A 15,942-nucleotide genomic window follows, 5' to 3' on the forward strand; every position below is an offset into this window, starting at 1 on the left:
GGAGCCCTGGGGCGCCCTCAACAAAACCCCCCCGGCATGAGGTGACAAGTAACCATGAACTCGCCATTCCCCCAATCCTCCTCTGTCGACGGGAAGGGGCGCATTGTCGTGCGCCTGCTTCCCAAGGGCATTTCTGGGCTCGAGGTCTTCGAGTTCCAGTACCCACTCAAACTCGTCACCCCCAAACACCCGCCCCCGACCAGCGCCCTGGTGTATCTCCTCTCCTACGGCGGCGGCCTCGTCGGCGGCGACAAGGTCAACCTGACCATCCACGTCCAGCCCGGCGCGCGGCTGAGCCTGGCCACGCAGGGCCACACCAAGATCTTCAAGTCGGCGCGCCCGGACATCGTCACGCGCCAGACCATGCACGTTGATATTGACACCGGCGGCGCCGTCTGTCTTCTCCCGGACCCGGTCCAGCCGTTTGCGCGCAGTGTTTACGAGCAGACGCAGATCTTCAAGCTGGCGCGGAACGCGTCGCTGTGTCTGCTTGACTGGGTTATTGAAGGCCGGTCGGCGTTGGGCGAGCACTGGAGTTTTGTCAAATGGGTCGGGCGCAACGAGGTATGGGTGGCTGCAGCTGGTAGTAGTAGTGGTCAGAGTCCAGCAGCGACAGGAACTGGTGGTGCTCAGGACCGGCTGCTCGTGAGAGATGTAGCCATCCTCGATGGGCAAAAGGCGCACCCCCAGCTGCCCGGCCTACGGGAGTCCATGAACGAGCTGACGCTATTCGGGACGCTCATCCTACGGGGTCCACTGATGAAGGCGGTTGGGGAGTTTTTCCTGGCCGAGTTTGCGGTGCTTCCGCGGCTGGGGGCTCGCGACTGGCGGAGCGACGATGCACAGCGCTCGGATGAGTCGGATACGCTGCTGTCTCCACGGGAGAAGTGGAGGAAGGAGAGGTTGCAGAAGGAAAAGGAGGGCAAGGTGCTGTGGTCTGCGGCTAGTGTTAGGGGCTGTGTTGTTGTCAAGTTTGGGGCCCCAACGTTTGAGGCGGGCCGGTTATGGTTAGGGTCGATGTTGGCCGAAGAGGGGAGTATTTCGAAGAACTTTGGCGAGCAGGCGCTGATGTGCTTGAGGTGGTGATCACAGGGGCTCAACTTAGGGAATTGTAAATCTAGTGAAATCTAGCAAAATCTAGCAAAAAAAAAGATTGATAATTAAAATGATACCAGATACACAGTCCTACTTCATTTATCACCTTTGCGATCAGTGGTGAGAATCCCCAAAATGATAGCTCCGTCCTGCTTCTTACATGCATGCAAACACCCGATAGCTACATACAATAGGCTGCGCAGGCTGTAAGCTCGCGAAAGTGGGTCCATCCCAACCCGGACAGGGGGTGGGGTTCCCCAATCCGCCAAAATCAACTGGCGATTTCAATGGGTCGCTTCCCGACGCGTCAATTGTCCACGAAGAAAACCAAACCCACCCACTCACACCGACCGCCCTGCCCCGACGACAACCCGAAAAAAAAAAACACCGCTTTTATAAATCCACGCAAACAAATGTGATGGTTCCAGTCCAGTAACAAACCAACAAACACCCACCACACCACCGCGACTGACGATGGAGACCTCGGACAACAACACCGCGCCAACGACGAGCTCGCCGGCGCCAACGTCGTCTGCGCGCCGCTCCGGACGCGTTACAAAAGTACCCGCCAAATTCATCCCCGATGCGCCGACGCCGAGCGCGGCCACGAAGCGCAAGCGCCAGCACACGGATCACGACGACGATGACGCGGAAGACGCGGGGAACGAATCGGCCGAGGGTGATGATGAAGCTGATGCGGCTGCGGGCGAGGCGAGTGATTTGAACGATGATGACGACGATAATGACGATGGTGATGATGACGATGGCGACCATGGAGCGAAGCGCACGAGCAAGAAGAGCAAGAAGCAGAAGTCGTCGCAGGCTGCGCGATCGAGGAAACCGGCGGCGAAGAAACCGAAGGTTAATGGCGACGCGTCGACGACGAATGGGGCGCTGCACGCTGCTCAACTGCCTAGTAGGCCGAAGAAGGCGGTGCGCATTGCCATCGCGCAGAATGATGCGGAGGGGTTGTATGGTGCGTGGATATCTACCTGGTCGCGGGATTTGTTTTGGAATTGGATTTGGTTTTGGGGCTTTGGTCTCTGGTGGGGCATAATGCTAACTAAGTGTGTGTGTGTGTCTAGCCGACATTTTTGCGTCTGGCGATTCTTCCGACAAGGTCGCGACAGAATGGTACCACAAGTACCAAGAAGATGATGCCGCGGCTGTGACCGATCTGGTAAACTGCATCTTGCTCTCGGCCGGATGCGACCAGCAGGTCACGCAGGATGATATTCGGGATCCCGAGAACTGCTCCAACCGGCTGGCCGATCTGCAGAATGTGTACACTGAGGTGCGTTCTCTCCCTGCCTCTCTAACTGTCACATACTCTCGCTCTTGGTGACTGGACTGCGGTGCTGACTGACATGCGCCGCTATAGGAGGGCATCACCGACTACCCGCTCATCGCCAAGGCTAAATTGACCAAGCCGTTCCGCGACCTGCTAGTCGGCTTTTTCAAGTCTCTCGTGACGGTCCTGCACGAGACCGACGTGCTGTACAAGGACAGCGCGCTCATGGAGAACATCGCGAGATGGGTGGCCTCCATGTCCTCGTCCACCCTGCGGCCCTTCCGACACACAGCAACCACGGTCGCACTCGCAATGGAGGCCGCGCTGGTGGAGGTCGCACGCAAGCTGGACGACCGCATCACCAAGATGACGCAGCAAGTCGACGCCGAAAAGAGCCGCAAGGGCAAGAACAAGGACCGGCTCAAGGTCATCCAGGAGACGCTCAACGAGGCCGAGCAGAACCGCCAGCTATGCCAGGAACAGGTGACCGATTTCTTCGAGACCGTCTTCGTCCACCGATACCGCGATATCGACGCCAAGATCCGGACGGAGTGTGTGGAAGCGTTGGGTACTTGGATCTGGCTGCTGCCGACCTTTTTTGAGAAGCCCGAGTACTTGCGGTATCTCGGCTGGATGTTGTCGGATATCACCGCGCCTACTCGGCAAGAGGTGCTCAAGCAGCTAGCCCGGATACTGAAGCGCGACGGAGAGAAGCTGGGCCATTTCATTGACCGCTTCCGGCCGCGGCTCGTCGAGATGGCTACTAAGGACGCAGATGTCTCCGTGCGGATTGCTGCGGTGTCCGTGATCCAGATTCTCAAAGACACGGGCATGCTCGAGCCCGATGAGATCGACGCGATCGGCCGGCTGGTGTTTGACTCGGAGCTGCGCGTGCGGCGGGCCGTCATCGACTTCTTTGCTGGCTGTGTCAACGACTCGATCGAGACCAAGGTCGAGGAGATGGGCGGCGCGGAAGCCGTGGACGAGATCTTTGGAGACGACGAGGACGACGACTACTCGGCGCCCCGCCGCGACTGGATCAGCATCAAGTGCCTCGCCGAGCTGCTCGCGGCCTACGATACGCAGCTTGAGGAGGAAAACCAGACCCTGCCCGTCCGCGGCCTGGATATTGCCGTGGAGATGGTCCAGGCCGTGGCGCCCGAGACGCGCATCTCGCTAGCGTCGCAGGTGCTGTACGAGAAGATTGACCAGGTGAAGAACTGGGAGCTGCTGTCGGGTTATCTGCTGTATGATCACACGACGAGTACCAAGTCGCGGGCCTCGGGCAAGCGGTCCTCGAGTGAGACTGCGCTGAAGAATGCGGTAAGCCCGGAGGGTAATGAGGAGTCGGTGCTGCTGGAGGTTCTGGCGTCTGCCGTGAGGCTGAGCCTCGCGTCGTCGGAAGCGGACCGGGGGAAGCGTAAGATACGGCCGGACGCGGGCGATGTGGCCGAGGAGTCAGCGGTGCACTTGGCCGGGGCCATCCCCCGTTTGCTGAACAAGTACGGGGCGGACGCGAGCACGGCCGTGGTTGTCTTGCGGTTGGAACACTCGCTGCCTCTTGATGTGTTCCAACAACTGCGGCAGGACTCGACAACGTACAACCGTCTCCTAGATGAGATCTGCACTCAGTTCGACAGACACGTCGACAGGGGCGTCCTGGCCGAGGCGACTACAGCGTTGTTGCATGCTCGACAGTACGACGAACTGGCAGAGATCACCGACACCAAGATCGCCGAGCTGTGGGAGACGGTGCTCAACGCATTCCGGCATTTCGACCGGAACCACGACCTCGTCACCCGCGGCGACCTCGAACCGGCCGTCATCACCCAGTTTGCCGGCGTGCTCCTCAAGATCAGCAAGCTATCAAGCATCGCCGACTGCGCCGAGCTGCTCGAGGCAGACGGCCCGGATGCCGATTCGCAGAACCCGGCCATCCAGGTCCTCGTCAACACCGTCCACCGCGGCAAGCTGGACGTAGTCGTCGAAGAGCTCGACGACATCGAAGACGAAGCCGTCTCCTACGCCATCCAAGCATCCCACTTCTACTTCATGTGGAAGGTCCGCACTCTCCTAACCGCCGTCCAATCGTCCACCCCGATCCCCGCCCGCACCATCGAGCGCCTGGCCGCGCTCCGCAAGACCTACTCCACCAACCTGATCTGGACGCTCTCCTCGCGCGGCACCAACGACGAGCTACGCCTGTTCGCCACCGGTGCGCTCTGCGATCTCCACGTGCTGTTCGCATCTCTTCGGGAAGCCGTCAAGCAAACCTCGCGCGATAACAACAACACTATCTACAACCACCTCACCCCGCTCTTCGACCCCATCGTCCCGGGCCTCACCAACGAACTCATCGAGATCTATCACGCCGCCGAGCGCGCCTACGCCCGCATCACCAAGCGCACCCTCAACAACCCCACCGCTGCCGAGCACCGAGCACCACCACCCGCCAGCAACTCCAACTCCGACGACGCAGCCAACCCCCCCCTCGAAGAGGATGAACCAGAAGAGGACGAAGATGACGACGAAGAAGACGAAGAAGAAGCCGCCGCCGACGCCGCCATGACACCCACAGAACGCAAAGGCAAAGAACTCAAACTCGAGCGTGCGCTGTGTGAGTTGGCCGGGAAACTGGTGCTTGCTATTTTGGCTGGTATGTTAGATGGCTCGGGCTCGGGCTCGGGCCGGTTGCGTAGGCGCATGTTGCGGAATCAGACGAGGCTGGGACCGAATTTGAGGGAGACGTTGGCGTTTTTGGATGAGGGGAAGTTGAGGGAACGGGTGGCGGCTGCGGCTGCTTCTGCTGGTGGTGCTGAGGATGGGATTACGGGGTTGGGGAAGAAGAAGGCTAGGCCGAGGAGGGGGGTGGCGGCTGCTACTGGGAAGGGGTCTCGCGCCACTGCTGCGGCGGCACCGCAGAAGAAAAAAGCGGCGTTGAGTGAGGAGATTATTGTTGGGGATGACGATGACGATGATGAGGGTTCAGAGTTGGAATTGGGGCTGGACCCGGTGGAGGATGTGGATGTTGATGTGGAGGAGGGGTCGAGGGAGGATTTGAGGCGAAGGGAGTTGTTGGATGATCCGATTGAGGAGGATGAGGATGAGGAGGGAGACGGTGGGGGGGATAAGATGGATGAGGATGAGAGTGTGTTGGGAGATTGAGGGGCGATGGAGTAAGTAAGTAGTATTGGGTTTGGGCTTGTTCGTTGTGTTTATTTCGATTGCTGGGTGGTAGTGGGATGGCTATTTCTATTTGTTTGTTCCTTTTTTTCCCATCCTTTTTCTTCGCGCTCCCCCCCGACTGCCCGAGGCTAGACGGGTCGACTGTATTTTCATGATACGAGTATGCTGATGAGATCGGGCTTTGCTTCTGTTACTTAAACTTTGACGGTTGGTGCCACTTTGTGCTATTATCAAGTTGCCATGGCTTGTTGAAACTACTACCGATTTTTACTTGGGCTGCTCTCTTCGGATGGGATTTTGTTTGCGGCTTTGTGGTACGAGACTCGAGATGCGCGCTTGAAGGAGTGTATCGTTAGTACCGACAAGAGCCGTGTTGATCAGTGTATAATAATCGTTCGGCTACTGATTGAAGTGATCGATCCATCTGTGAGGCAACGGTGTAATCAGGTAAACATTTATTTATGCTGAAGGTAACAGGTATCGCTAACATTGATTACGGCCACCTGGGCCTAAATTCAAGTACCAATCCTACAATTCTAGTATCCCACCCCCACCCAACGCCGTTCGTTCCCAGATGCAAATGCTTCAACCAACAGCTTGACATCCTATTTGACCTGTCATCTCTGCCCTGAACGGGAAAGGCACGCGCTCAATAGGAAAGGCACACCCCCTAAAACCCAACTGCCCGCCCATCCTACCTAATGATCCTAGTCCCAAACAATCCAAAGCACCGGATCCATTCCCTTTCTGTATCCTCCCCTTCCCCCTCCTCGTTCTCCTGAACACCGTACTGCCTGAGGCAACATGTGAACGGCTTATTTGAGACTTCCGCCTCGATCCTAGGCATGACTGGAGTGTTTGGTGGGAGGGAGCTGTCCAATGGTGGTTTCGGCAGCCGTCCCCCGAGGCATTGTTGTTGCCGAGCCCGATTACTTGTTTGCACCTTTTCGGCAGTAGCAGCTTGCTGTGATTTGACCTCCTCGAGATTCCCCCACAGCGTGAAAAGGGTCTCGCGCAGTTGGTCCAGCAGCCTGGGCTTCCGCCTGAGATCCCCCGCTCCCATGCCGACCAGACATTGCCCCTCGAGGTCATCGACCAAGGCCCAGAGCCGTGGTGGAGGGCCGGCAGAGGAATCGGGCGGGGATGCATCCTCGAGCTGCAGGGCAAAGCGCCATGCCCAGGTGCGTCTACTGCCGCCTCCGCCGTCGCTGCCATCGTAGTCACTGGACGAGGCGGATTCGTCGGACCCGGAGTCGCTATCGTCCTCGTTGTCTGAAAGTATGGCGTACTCGTTCACTTTGCGGCTGCAGGCGAATTGTTCGAGGGAGCGCGGGAAAAAGTCGACCACGCGGACCCGGGTTTGGTAATTGGCGCAGACGAATGGCAGGGGTATGTTGACGGTTTTACCGTCTATGATCGTTTCGCAGGTGTGTGGTTTAAGGATGTTTTCGATGGTGGCTGGCGGGACGTCGTGGTTCTCGCATGATACCAGAGCATTCAGGTCGGGGAGTGCTTCTCCGGGAAGGCGTTTGTCGCTGTTATCTTCTTTCGCGACCTCCTCAATATTCTCCTCGATTTCCTCCTCTTGCCTCATCCGCTTCTCGTACTCTTCCCGGCCTTTTGCCGCTTGAGGCCGGTTCTTGCGGCGTTCTTTTTTGTTGGGGGGTCGTTCTTCCTTCTCCGACGAAACGCCGAGGCTTCTGCGCTTTTGCCCTGCCTGCTTTGCAGCTTGGATCTCCTTGATCTGTTGTTTCTTCTTCTGCTGATAATCACGGCATCTTCGAAGCGCCTCTTTCAGCTTCGGGTCTACCGTTTCGGGGTCTTGTGCATCCATCTCAAAAACATCCACGTTGACCCTCCCGGTGCTAGCATTCTGCTCTCCGCGCATGAAGCCCTCGAGATTCTGGCCATTATTCCCGTATTTGATCTGTACGTTGCGCAGCTTCACCCACGTGCCCGCTCTCACTTCCTCGCGGACGACAAAGGCATGCGGCTCGTAGCAGGTGACCTGGATTGACATTTTCCCGTACGGCCCTACCCACTCCTTAGTGGCCACCTCGGGACCATCGCCTGCGGTGTAGCCGTACGGATCGCCACCCATGGACGCCGGGTCGGGTGAATCCTGCCAGACGCGAGGGTAGAAATTTGGGTTCTCGGTGTAGTCGGAGACGTAGATGGTGGACTTCTCGAAGTCATGATGTGGATCGCGGGCCACCTGCACTATCAAATCACAGAACTGTCCCTCGGTCACATCTTGGAGGAGGCTGAACTTGGATTTGAAGTTCATCGATTGCTCTTGTTTCCTGCGAAACTCTTCCTCCGTAGGAAGGGCGTACTTGTTGAATTTGGCATGTAGGTACGAAACGTAGACGTTCTCCTCGGGTTTAGGCACATGCTTGTCCGTTCCCGTTGCGGGTGTCAGGGCACAGTCGGCTGGGTTAGGCCATTTTGGAATCTTGGACGCCGAATACACCCGTATCGATGTGGCTATGTTGGTGATGAGCGATACCGGATTGTTGAGATATTTCTGCACCTTTGCTTGCTTTACAACGACGATGTCACCGCAGGAAACTTGAGGCATGCTGGAAAGTGGCCGGAATATATTCATGTCAAGTCCAAACATGTCGTCTTCAACGGAGAGGTCAACCAAGGCGAGCGTGGACTTGTGTTCTGCGGAGCATGTTAGGCTGATAGTTTTTAAAGATTGTGGTGGTGCTCTCGAAGCTTACCCCGGCCGCCGGTTTCTCTAGGGAGGCGCTGGTCTTTGACCACGCCGCAGACATTGATAAGGCTCCCAATGGGGACATCACCACCGAGTATGTTTTCAATGTTCTTATACCCTGAGGGCAGAGGTGGGCCCATAGCTGTGGGCAAAAAAGGGAAGAAAATGGGGCGACCGAGAGAAAGGAAAAAAATTATCAGGCGTGGGCCCAATATCCGAATCTGTATGCGGAATCTGAGTTCTGAGATCCCTGTGTGTTAAGAGTGACGTTGATGACGGGTTCAAGATCGCCTTGAGAAGAACGCGCTTGCCGGGGTCCTGACGCGTGACAAAGTACCTGTACGGAGTACAAACCCACCATTTGTTCAAGGCCCCACAGTCACGAAAGCAATAGGCGGTCACGTGGCCTTTGCGGAAGCTGTTTAAAGTGGGGTATCGAAAGGAAATACTTTGGGAGGTTCTGTATGTACATATATGACTGGATACATGTCGAATATCTTCTCCTTTTTCTCCTTTCTAATTCCTACTCCCCCTCATCACTGATTTTTATTCGCCCGCTTCTTTTCAATCTTCTCCAACTCCATGTCGATCCGCTTGAAGCTCCAGCTCTTCCAGAAAGGCGGGTATAGGAACGGACGCAGATCAAAGCGGTTGTCGTCCGGCGCTGCAATTTTGTTAACGACTGACTCTTTTTATGCAAGTCAAATACAATACGGAATGAGAAAGGGACTTACAATAATCATTGCAGTGCAGTGCAGGAGTCAGTGTCGTCATTTTGTGCCCTACCCCCCGGGTTAATTATCCCCTCTACAAAGAAACATATCATGATACAGTAAGGTGAACATACGGTTGATAGCGTAGAAGTGGAAGAACTTTTTGACTTTCTCCGCGACCTGGGCGGGGGTGTAGTACGGTGCATCGTCGTCCGGCTTGCGCTCGCGGTCGATGCTCCAGTCGTGTACCAGGCGCTGGAACATGCCGAAGGGGCCGAGCTTGTTGAGCTTGCGCAGCCGGCCGAAGATGGTGAGCTCCTGGTATGTCATGCCCATGTCTGAATGAGGTGTCAATTGTTAGTATGTATGTCAAGCACAGAGAGTGGCAAATGAGGAGGATAGCCTACCCGCCTCGTCGCTTTGGACGTAGTCTTGGGTGATCGGTTCCTGAATGGGAGTTTTAGTCGGAAGTGGCAGTACCTAGGAGGCCGACGGAACACATACCAGCTCGGCCGTAGGTACGGCAGTTAAAAAGTCGTGGAGACAGGGCAACTCGAAGTTCTTTTCGGCCCAGGCGATGAAGCGCTTCAGGTCGGCCTTGTCGATGGAGCCGATGGGGTTCTGGTTTTGAATTAGTATGCCGTGCCTCCCGGCAAGAAGAAGAGGGACATACGATATCGGCACTCTGTACAACGGTCAGCAAGTTTCTCACTGGTTCTAGGGAGGGCTCAACGACTTACCGAACAGTCATACTTGGTCAAATATCCCCTCAGACCTATTGAGAGCGTGTCAGTGGCGTCCTAAGTCTGTCAAACCATCCTGCCTTTCAGGGGTGCATACTCTATTCTTCGGTTAGCTCTGTTCACAAACCAACCAACCATGTTCATGAAAACTCACCTCGCCAACATTCGCGCTGCCCAACACCAGCAGACTCCCACCTCCCGGCCTTCCCCTCGCCGTCGGCAAAATCTGTCCAAATTCCTACACCATTCCATTAGCACACAAACAATCTCAAAACACCAAAGTAAACCCACATAGGCCGTCACCATCCGTATCCTCGCCTGCAAGCACTGCAGTGTCAAATTCTCCTGCACCGTGCCCCCCTCCACCTTAAACCGCGGCTCAAACCCAGTCGTAGCCGTCACCAACTTCTTCTGCGCCTCATACACATCATCAATATCCAAATCGATATGATGACTCCCGATAGCCGCGGCCAGGTCCTTCGCGCGTTGGCGCGTCTCTCGCGAGCTCTGCTTGCTCATGCCCATGTACACGGTGGAGAAGACCTGGTTACAGAGTTCCTGCGGGGTGGTGGGCAGCACGCCGTCGCCGTTGGAATCGACGTTGTACTTGGCGAGACGCTTGACGTCGGCGATGACTTGGGCGTTGTTTTCTGCGAGCGCGGCTAGTACGATGCGGCACATGGAGAAGACGATCACGGCGGTTGCGCAGGAGTCGATGCCGCCGCTTAGGGGAACGAGGTAGCCGGCTGTGCCGGAACGGCGAAGGTACTATGAAGATGGGAAACATCAAGGTTAGTTTGGTTGGTTGGCCAGTTGATAAAATACCGTTATTGGATAGGGGATTTGTTTGTGCGTTCTTACATCCCACAAATAGCACCCCGCAGACAACGCAATCTCTTCCTCAACCGAGTGATACCGCGGCTGAATAGCCAGTGTCGGAGCCACGCTGACATCCGCATCGTCCTCCTCCGAGCTCAGCTCAAACGGCGTCTGAATACGCTGGTACTTGGCCGTCGAGGCCGCCGCCTGCAGGCCGCGGGAGATAGCCGCGCGGTACGAGCGGACCTCTTCCAGATCGACCGTCGCCGTCACGACCTCGACGTCGTTGAGACTGAACTGCGACCCCTGAGCCACCACATCCCCGTTGACAATGATCATGGCACACCCGTCGAAGTACAGCCGCTCACCATCGCACCCTTGCTGGTTTGCATATAGGTACACGCCCCCCGACTTGCGCGTGGCCTCCATGATGAGCTGCAGACGGGTGTCGAGCTTGCGCAGCGTGAAGTGGCTACCGCTCGAGTTGGTGATGATCTCGACCCCGTCTAGCGCCATGTCGATGTGCGGCGCCTTGGGCGTGAAGAGCTCTTCGCAGGTCTCGGCGCCGAAGGCCGTCTCGGGGGTGGAGATGACGGCATCGCCGAACAGCACGTGGGTGTCCCCTTGTAGCGTGGCTAGCATTTTGGGCAGGTGGAACAGCTCGGTCTCGCGGGGCCGCATCCAGGGAGTGAAGTGGCGCATCTCGCGGTAGTTGCCGTCGTTGGCGAGCCACATCTTGGGGCGGATGAGGAGGATCTTGCCGTCGAGACAGATCACGCGGCAATTGTAGCGGAGGTTGCGATGCAGGATGGGTACGCCGACGTCAAGCAGGATCCCGTAGGTGCTCTTGTCCTGCAGCAGCCGACACAGCATCTCCAGGCTGTGCGTGTACACGTCTAGCTCGTGGAAGTGGTCTAGGCTGGAGTAGCCGCATATTTCGAGTTCCTTATGGTCGGGTTAGATGACAACCAGCCGGAATTACTGTCGGGGACAACTTACAGGTCCCACACGGAGCCGGGCTCCGGCTGCTTTGGCCTGGTGTATACTCTCAATGATGCGGCCGAGGTTGCCCTCCCACTGATGGACAGTCAATATGCGTCACAGTTTACCGGAGATTCGGGGCGTTCTCTCTCACATCTAAAACCCATTGGTTCAAGCTGCATGTCGCAACCGTTACCAGATGGCCCATTATGAAAATCAATAAACAGGAATTGCTCGTTACTGCGTTTAATGAAAAAAGTTGAAGTGTTGAAAGTGAGTTGTTGAGTCTGAGCTAGAATTGTGGAGTCAGAGTCATGAGAGCAACTCTCACTTTATCTCGGGTAGTGTTGGAGGTTCAGCGGCGCAGGTTTCAATGCTTGATTACGGCTTGAGATTAGAGAGATAAAGAAGGGCGGATCAATTCCTTTCGATGCGGCACTGCCATTGGTGCCTATGAAATTTATAGGTTTTTTTCACATTAAAGCCTTTCCAGCAAACTATGACATGAGTTCCCGAGGTCCCCGTGTAGGTGAGCTCAATTCCTTGCAATCAATCGCGGGGCATATCGCGGGGCACGAGAACTAGCTATCTGTTATCGCATCTAACCCCAACCCTGGCTCCAAAGTAGTGTAAAACTGTGTGACAAAAGAAGGCGTGCCGAAATGTATGACAACCACACCAAACCAAGGATCAAAGGGGCAAATATACACCAGCTTTCTGTCGGAAGTCTTTCGAAATTGAATCCATATAATCTGTTGATATGATACTCCAATTTCGATGTGTTTTTGCACCGGGTAATGGATACTAAACTGCGATGATATGATGGTTATTGGTGGTGGTGATACTTTGGGGTGCCCTTTTTTTGTCACCCACTTGGCATGTGCATGGTCCGTGCTGTACCTAGGCAGGAGCCAGGCTGCCTGAGGCGCTAATCAGCTGACTCGAGCTTGGCCTGGCGGGGCACACACGGCCTGGGCTGCTCTATCCCTGGTCCGCTTGCAGAGGGGAGGGGGGAGGCCCATCTCATTTTCCAGTTTCTGCGGCTCCAAATTCTTTTCATTGTCCCAAAACAACCAAAACTCTTCTTCCCAGCAACCCCTCCCTTCTTCCTCCACCCATTCTCTTCAGAAGAGGACCAAGTGCTGGACCACACCACAGATTTTTTTCTTCAACCCGGATTCACGCTGAGGCAGTTTGACTCTCAGCGCAGTTCACTTCCGGACATTTTTCAGTTCGGCAGCTTGGGCCACGGCAGCTTGTTTCAGGTGATCGCGACGCAACGCAGCGCCTAGTCCCCTCCTTTTCTTGCGCGCCCCGCGATCCTCTCGGCAAACCGTCGACTACTCATCCACATCGCAACCATGGCCGACCGGTACATTCCCGAGCATCGGCGCACGCAGTTCAAGGCGAAGAGCACCTTCAAGCCCGAGGAGCTCCGTCGTCGCCACGAGGAAGCGCAGGTTGAGATTCGCAAGGCGAAGCGCGAGGAGAACTTGGCCAAGCGCCGCGGTATTGGCACTGGCGATGACCGTCCGGGTGCTTCTCTCGGCGCTGCGCCAGATAGCGACGATGAGAACCCCCCGAGCGAGTCACAGGTACGTTAGGCTTTTTTTGTCTTCTTTTTCTCACCGTCTTTCTTTTTCCGCCCCAGATGCACACACAGGTGCTGTTTTGTCTGACCGTCATCCCCTCTCCGCACTTGAAGCTGCAGCTCTTTCGTGCATCCCCCCCACTTGTACCCCACTGTCAGTCTGTTCGCTGCTGTGGTCATTCCTGTAAGACGGAACCCGCATTTCGCGCCCGTTCTCGGATATGAGTGCAGTCGGCAGAGCAGTTTGTTCGATGATGTTCCGTTGCATCATTGCCTGTTTTCTGTTTGCGGCTTTTTTCTTTGTTTGCGACGTGGGTGCTAACGTGGATCGCACAGTTGAACGAGGACCTCCCCCAGATGGTCGCTGGCGTGTTTTCGGAACAGATTGACCAGCAAATCCAAGCCACTACGAAATTCAGGAAGCTCCTCAGCAAGGAGCGCAATCCGCCCATCGAAGAGGTTATCAAGACCGGCGTCGTTAGCCGTTTCGTCGAGTTCCTGCGCTCTCCCCACACTCTTGTCCAGTTCGAGGCCGCCTGGGCCCTGACCAACATTGCCTCGGGCTCCGCCACCCAAACCCAGGTGGTCATCGAAGCCGGCGCCGTGCCCATCTTTGTCGAGCTGCTCAACAGCCCCGAGCCCGATGTCCGCGAGCAGGCCGTGTGGGCTCTCGGTAACATTGCCGGCGACAGCCCGCAGTGCCGCGACTATGTCCTGAGCCAGGGCGCCCTGCGTCCCCTGCTCAACCTCCTCGGCGACAGCCGCAAGCTCAGCATGCTGCGCAACGCCACCTGGACTCTTAGCAACTTCTGCCGTGGCAAGACGCCGCAACCCGACTGGCATGCGGTACGTTAATTTTTTGTGGTTAACTTTTTGTGTGGCGATGCTAATTCATTTCTTTGTAGATTCAGCCCGCTCTCCCCATTCTCGCTAAGCTCGTATATTCTTTGGATGACGAGGTGCTGATCGATGCCTGCTGGGCCATCTCCTATCTCTCGGACGGCTCCAACGACAAGATCCAGGCGGTTATCGAGGCCGGCATCCCCCGCCGACTCGTCGAGCTGCTGATGCACGCGTCGACGTCGGTGCAAACCCCCGCTCTGCGCTCGGTCGGCAACATCGTCACGGGCGACGATGTGCAGACGCAGGTCATCATTAATTGTGGCGCGCTGCCGTGCCTGCTCTCGCTGCTGAGTAGCAACAAGGACGGAATCCGCAAGGAGGCCTGCTGGACCATCTCCAACGTCACGGCCGGCAACTCGGCGCAGATCCAGTCGGTCATCGATGCGAACATCATCCCGCCGCTCATCCACCTCCTTACGCACGGCGATCTGAAGACGCGCAAGGAGGCCTGCTGGGCGATCAGCAACGCGACCTCGGGTGGCCTGCAGAAGCCGGAGCAAATCCGGTACCTGGTCAACCAGGGCTGCATCAAGCCGCTGTGCGATCTCCTGGCGTGCCCCGACAACAAGATCATCCAGGTCGCGCTGGACGGCCTCGAGAACATCCTCAAGATCGGCGACCTGGACAGGCAAGCCGCGGGCGAGACCGACTCGATCAACCGTTATGCGCTGTTCATCGAGGAGTGCGGCGGCATGGAGAAGATCCACGACTGCCAGACCAACGCCAACGAGGAGATCTACATGAAGGCGTACAACATCATCGAGAAGTACTTCTCGGACGAGGAGGAGAACGCGGACGACGCGATGGGCCAGGCCCAGCAGTTCGGCCTTGGCGGTGCGGCCAACGGCACCCAGCAGCAGGGCGGCTTCGACTTTGGCGCCAACGGCGCCGAGTCGATGGATATGTAAGGTGTTGAAGCGGGCTGTGAAACCAATCATTCTGGCCATTTGCTTACCCGGCACTCATCCAACCGTCTCGCTGCGCTTCCCGTTCAGGGTTTCCCTTGAGCCACAACACATCTAAGCCCCAACACGTCTATGCTTTTATCATCCCTTCCCCTTCACCCTTTGCCCAATCATACCCCGAACACTACACATCACACATCGCACACAGCCCAGCAAGCTTTACCTTAATTTTGTTTTATTACCGACCCCCACCCCCCGGAACAACAGCATAGAGGGAGCAACCAGGTCGTATGGTAGCTTGATAGCTCCAGCCTGATGAGAAGAAAGAATACGGATGCGTCTCGGATTCGCCGCAGCAGCGGCAGCGGCAGCAGCCCGGAATGGGAAGAAGAAGAATAGGGTCTGAATGGTAGCTTGATAGCTCCTACCCTACTAGGCATGAAAGGAGAGGCGCACAAGGGGGAGTCTCGCGCCGCGCTATTTTGAGGTGACTTTGCTGATGCAAACATGGTGAAAGGTTTGAGGAGAGAACAACCGAGTAGCCCTAACCTCCAGCGCATGGAATCTTTATTTTTGCCTCGCCCAACCCCCCAGGCCATTGCTAGTGCATGGCCATCGTGGTGGTGGATATTGTCCATCGGGCGTAGGCGGTCGTTCGTGGAATACACACTGGACCGGCCCCCCTTTTATTATACTTCTCCCTCTGGCCCCTTTTTTGGCTTCTGATCGCATCAAGTGGTGTGGCGGGATATGAAAGGTCAGAAAAGATTGGGTTGTGGGGGGCTTGTTGAAGGGGGAGAGTGGACTGGAGTAGTTCTTGATGAGGGGATGCAGGAGTGAGGGAGGCTAGGATGGGGACGGAACGAGACGGACGGAACGAGACGAAACGGGTGCGGGTGTTGATTGATGGATGGAGATGGATGGGGGACTCCGTGTTCGTTCGAACTAGTTTTCTCTCTCTCTCTCTCTCTCTCTCTCTCTCTCTCTCTCTCT

At 56.4% G+C, this 15,942-nt stretch overlaps 4 protein-coding genes across 4 annotated transcripts; 2 read left to right on the forward strand and 2 right to left on the reverse strand.

The window, feature by feature from the left end:
• Positions 1-54: 54 nt before the first annotated feature.
• On the forward strand, positions 55-5,551 carry C8A04DRAFT_38557 (UreD urease accessory protein-domain-containing protein; the record flags this gene model as incomplete). The annotated part of the gene is made up of 6 exons (XM_062784269.1): positions 55-583; positions 617-1,082; positions 1,184-1,215; positions 1,529-2,071; positions 2,181-2,389; positions 2,477-5,551. The coding sequence occupies 6 exons, from the start codon at positions 55-57 to the stop codon at positions 5,549-5,551; spliced, it is 4,854 nt and encodes a 1,617-aa protein (XP_062635545.1).
• Positions 5,552-6,266: 715 nt separating this feature from the next.
• Positions 6,267-8,434, reverse strand: C8A04DRAFT_13480 (uncharacterized protein; the record flags this gene model as incomplete). Its single annotated transcript, XM_062777733.1, has 3 exons — positions 6,267-7,107; positions 7,180-8,242; positions 8,302-8,434. 3 exons carry the CDS (start codon positions 8,432-8,434, stop codon positions 6,267-6,269), a joined length of 2,037 nt encoding a protein of 678 aa, XP_062635546.1.
• Positions 8,435-8,830: 396 nt separating this feature from the next.
• C8A04DRAFT_13482 (uncharacterized protein) lies at positions 8,831-11,758 on the reverse strand (the record flags this gene model as incomplete). Its single annotated transcript, XM_062777735.1, has 11 exons — positions 8,831-8,958; positions 9,029-9,076; positions 9,142-9,345; positions 9,415-9,454; positions 9,512-9,628; positions 9,681-9,692; positions 9,905-9,988; positions 10,042-10,518; positions 10,612-11,514; positions 11,569-11,646; positions 11,705-11,758. The coding sequence occupies 11 exons, from the start codon at positions 11,756-11,758 to the stop codon at positions 8,831-8,833; spliced, it is 2,145 nt and encodes a 714-aa protein (XP_062635547.1).
• A 1,153-nt stretch (positions 11,759-12,911) lies between these two features.
• On the forward strand, positions 12,912-14,952 carry C8A04DRAFT_30296 (armadillo-type protein; the record flags this gene model as incomplete). The annotated part of the gene is made up of 3 exons (XM_062781326.1): positions 12,912-13,145; positions 13,478-13,987; positions 14,047-14,952. 3 exons carry the CDS (start codon positions 12,912-12,914, stop codon positions 14,950-14,952), a joined length of 1,650 nt encoding a protein of 549 aa, XP_062635548.1.
• Positions 14,953-15,942: the final 990 nt, after the last annotated feature.

Source organism: Dichotomopilus funicola (assembly GCF_033296635.1).
Source record: "Dichotomopilus funicola strain CBS 141.50 unplaced genomic scaffold C8A04scaffold_48, whole genome shotgun sequence".
In the NCBI taxonomy this organism is placed as follows: Eukaryota; Fungi; Ascomycota; class Sordariomycetes; order Sordariales; family Chaetomiaceae; genus Dichotomopilus; species Dichotomopilus funicola.